At 34.3% G+C, this 4,357-nt stretch overlaps 1 protein-coding gene across 1 annotated transcript; it reads left to right on the forward strand.

Moving 5' to 3' along the window:
* Positions 1 to 823: 823 nt before the first annotated feature.
* On the forward strand, positions 824 to 2,715 carry LOC129250818 (uncharacterized). The gene is made up of 2 exons (XM_054890402.1): positions 824 to 1,063; positions 1,957 to 2,715. The coding sequence occupies exons 1-2, from the start codon at positions 945 to 947 to the stop codon at positions 2,672 to 2,674; spliced, it is 837 nt and encodes a 278-aa protein (XP_054746377.1). The 5' UTR covers positions 824 to 944; the 3' UTR covers positions 2,675 to 2,715.
* The last annotated feature ends 1,642 nt before the right edge of the window (positions 2,716 to 4,357 follow it).

Consider the following 4,357-nt stretch of genomic DNA (forward strand, 5'->3'; position numbering starts at 1 on the left):
ATTATTATTATATTACTTATGTATTATATTTCAATTTTTAATAATTTAATTTAAATATCAATTTTTTATTGTTTTAGCTTATTTATGTATTTTATGCTGATTTTGGTTATTTTTATTATATGTAGGTGTAAACGAGTGATATGAGGCTACTGGGCGACCGTGCACTAAATACTAACTTTAATGGCGGTGTGAAAACTAAAAATTCTCAATTTTTGTTTAAAAAATTTCTTCCGGTGTAGTATTACTGACGAATGTTATAAAAAATGCAAATTTTTTAGCGCTCTAACGAAAAAAAGAGTTTCGCTTCTAGTCATCCTCCAATTCAGTCTCTTTCTTGCCTCATTTCTCCAATTACGAACGTTTTTTAAGAAAAATAAGTTAATTCATCCTCTTTCGACATTTGTGTCATTTATGCTTAAAAATTTTTTGTACTAATACGAACTGAAATCAGAGAACGTAAATTCATAGAGAAGGCGCAGTCCCGGCCCGTTCCTCCTAACAAAATACGGGTAGGAAAATGAAATCAGCACACGTTAACAGTAGGAAATTAATTAATATGGCTGCCGGAGAGAAATGAGAGGGAGAGAGTGATACGCAAGTGTGAAAAAATGTAGTTTACATTAGCTTAGGTTGCAAACACAGTGCACGCTGAGACGAAGACGAAGATGAAGACGAAGCTGAAGAGAAATTGCTTGCGTTGCGAGTAAGCGAATAGGTTGCACAGTGCAAGATGAATTGCTTGCGCTTTTGTTATGTTAGTCGCAATGGATTCCTCATCAGATGATGACCTGCTGATTGAGCAAAGTTTATATTTTAAATTAAAACGTATAAGAGTGAATAAAAAAGTACACCCTATAAATTTGGGAAGAGAAGTATTTGGTGAATTTCACCATTTGTATGATGAGCTGCGCCAAGATGAAAAGAAATTTGTGGAATATACCAGAATGACAATTAGCACATTTGATTATATTCTAATCAAAATTGAGCCACTCATTATTAAAAATTGGACTAATTTTAATAAAACGCCAATTATATGTGCTGAAAGGCTAATTGTGACGTTAAGGTAAAAAATAATTTAAAATATATTTAGTTTTATGCATTTTATTGATTATTATATTGCTTCTCATTTAATTACTTGTTTATCAACTGTCTTAACTTAATTTGAAAATGTAATAATATTTCCTGATGTAACAAAAGTTCCCGGTTCCTGTGGGGATAAAGCATTATCGGAATATTGATTTGATGAAGATTCAAGTAGAGTCGGTGATGGTACAGATACATAAGAAGCTTGGTTTTCAATATTTTGTAGATTAAAAGAGCGCCCCACGTTGTACACGTGATGATAGACCGATTTTTGCATATCCATTCTGAACAAAAGTTTCGTTTGTGGATCCATCTTTTTAACGTGTAGCAATAGGCTCACAAAAAAAGCCATGTCTTCATCGTCGGCTGAAATCTTGTTTTTTGTTTTCTGTTCTAACAGCTCCAACTTCTTTTTTTCGATGTTCAGCATTTCATCTTCTTTGCTATTATGACGGCGTTTTAGATTTTTAGGAGGATAACGTGGGGTGGACGTTTGCACTTCAAATGTACTCATGTCGCTTTCTTCCTCATATTGCGGCGCCTCTATATCTACACTATTAACATCTTCGCCAATATTAATGTTCATATCTTGTACTTCATTGTTTTTTTGGCGACTTAAATTTCCGGAAGACTGGCGGCACTTTATCTGGTCCTTTATAAACATCATGGATTCGAAATGACTCCATTGAGAACACTTCTCGTTGACTGAATGTAGTCCAGCGTCGCCAGAACGGTCCGGTGGACATTTCCTCAATTCAGCTCGAAATGTGTCCCTCAATTGTTTCCATTTTTTTTTTCAAAACCATAGCTAAAAATACATATTAGAATTTTATTAGTTGCATAACATTGTTTTAAATTGTTTTGTTATTTTAGATATCTTGCTACTGGAACTTCATTCAGATCAATCTCTTTTAACTTTCGAATGGGTGCTTCAACGGTTCGTTCCATTGTTATAGAGACATGTGAAGCTTTGTGGACAGTTTTGCAGCCTATACATATGGCTGTGCCCACAGAACAAAATTTAAAGAAAGTTGCGGACCAGTATTGGAATCTTTGGGAATTCCCAAATTGTGTTGGCTCTATTGATGGAAAGCACATACGTCTAAAATGCCCAGCGAATTCAGGATCAATGTTTTATAATTATAAAAATTTTTTCTCAATAGTGCTGCAGGCAGTCGCTGACGCAAAATGTAAATTTGTTACTATCGAAGTTGGTGGTTACGGACGTCAGAGTGATGGTGGAACTTTTGCTTCCTCAGCGATTTACACAATGAAAAATTCTGGAGACTTAAATTTTCCGAAGGATTCCTATTTGCCCAATACCACAATACCCATGCCATACGTGTTGCTTGCAGATGAAGCTTATCCGCTTTTGGACTGGGTTCTTCGACCATATGCCAGAAGAAATCTAACATTGGAAAATGAATATTTTAATAGTCGTTTGTCGAGAGCGCGTAGGTGTGTGGAATGTGCATTTGGCATAATTAACTTGAAATGGAGAATATTATGGAAGCCAATTGAAACGACGCCATCTAACGCAGAAATTATTGTTAAAGCAATCTGTATATTGCATAATAATATACAATGCTAGATTTAGAAGATCTGGACACGCACATGGCAGAGGGAGAAAAATTTATAAGCAACAAATCAAAAAATATATTGGAAAGTTCAAAGAAAAGAGGTCGAATAATCAGAGACACGTTCCGTAGTTATGTTTGCAGCCATAGAAATGCTGATAGTATTTAAATTTTCCATTCTATTATTATTTTATTTTGATTAAAATTAATTAAATTACTTACCATCAATATTCAATTCGTTTGAAATTTCGTTCCAATGTCAATTATTTGCCTATTGTGGTAAAGTTTGTTTTGCTGGTCCCATAAACAGGGTTTTTTAAATATTGCTGCAATTAATTCCTCGTTAATTGCAGACATTTTCACAAAACATATGCGTCCGTCAAATCACAAATTACAACTAAATTTGAACACGTAGACACAGACATAACAAACAAACAAAAGCAACGGTAACTAGCAAGCGATTCGTCTTCAAATTCAGTACAGCAGCGTTTGAAGCTGATTGCTTGCGTTTCGTCTTCATCTTCGTCTTCGTCACAGCGCGCACTATGCGTACGAACGAGCGAATTCATACAATTTCTTCTGCACTGTTTTTCGTCTTCAGCTTCGTCTTCATCTTCGTCTTCGTCTCAGCGTGCACTGTGTTTGCAACCTTACATTTGCTTGCGTACAGAACAGATTTGTTCATTTGATATGTCCATATGATTTGTATGCATGTTTACAGATTTGTTCTTTTTGGTTTTTTTATTAAAATTGCGCGTAATTGTATGTATGCATGTTTATATCCATATATTAGCATAGGACATACAGCTATGGTCAAACGTTTAGCGCACTTAAAAAGAGTTCAATATAATGCTCGATTAAATGATATGAAATCAAATTAAATCCAGTTTTTTTAACACTTTATTATAAGACAAAATAACTTAAAGTAGACAGTTTTCCCTAGTAAAAATATGATAAAATAGAAGTAATTCTTAAGACTTAGCGCAGTTTTGATTTCTGTAAAAAATATGAAATATTTGTAAGAATTGAGAAAAGATTGTTGACTATTATTATTTACCATATCAATATTTGGTAGAATAGCCGTTATTCTGTATAACTGCTTTACACCTGCGTGGTAAACTCTCTATTAACTTTTGGCACCTGTCCAAAGGAATAGAGTTCCATGCTTCCTGTACACCTTCCCAAAGTTCATCGATATTTTTAAATTTTTTTTGTCCAACCATCGTCTTCACATCATTCCACAAGTTTTCGATTGGATTTAAATCCGGACTTTGTGCTGGCCAATCGAGCTGGGTAATATTTTCCAGTTTTTGACCAGTCCCACAGTATGTTTGGGATCGTTGTCGTGCATAAATATTAAATTTTTGCATGTTTGACTATTGCCATCTCATAAAGTCCATCCGTAATGTATTTATGAAATATGATATTCCAACCGCCCATGGCACTGCAATCTTTAAGGTCATTAGGAAGTTATTTGATATTGATCAAAAGAATTCCAATTTTAAAATTTGCCCAAAATTGACGGAGGCTCATATTTACCCAAGCATTTTCGAAAAAATTAGAGTTTCACGCGCAACACAAGTATTGAGCAATTTGGTAGCGTCAGGTATTTACATGATGTGTAGTCAAAATTTATTTGGTAATGACGAAAACTTTATAAATTTTGCCAAGCCCACGCAGATATTTGTTAAAGAAAT

This window comes from Anastrepha obliqua, chromosome 6, assembly GCF_027943255.1.
Source record: "Anastrepha obliqua isolate idAnaObli1 chromosome 6, idAnaObli1_1.0, whole genome shotgun sequence".
In the NCBI taxonomy this organism is placed as follows: domain Eukaryota; kingdom Metazoa; phylum Arthropoda; class Insecta; order Diptera; family Tephritidae; genus Anastrepha; species Anastrepha obliqua.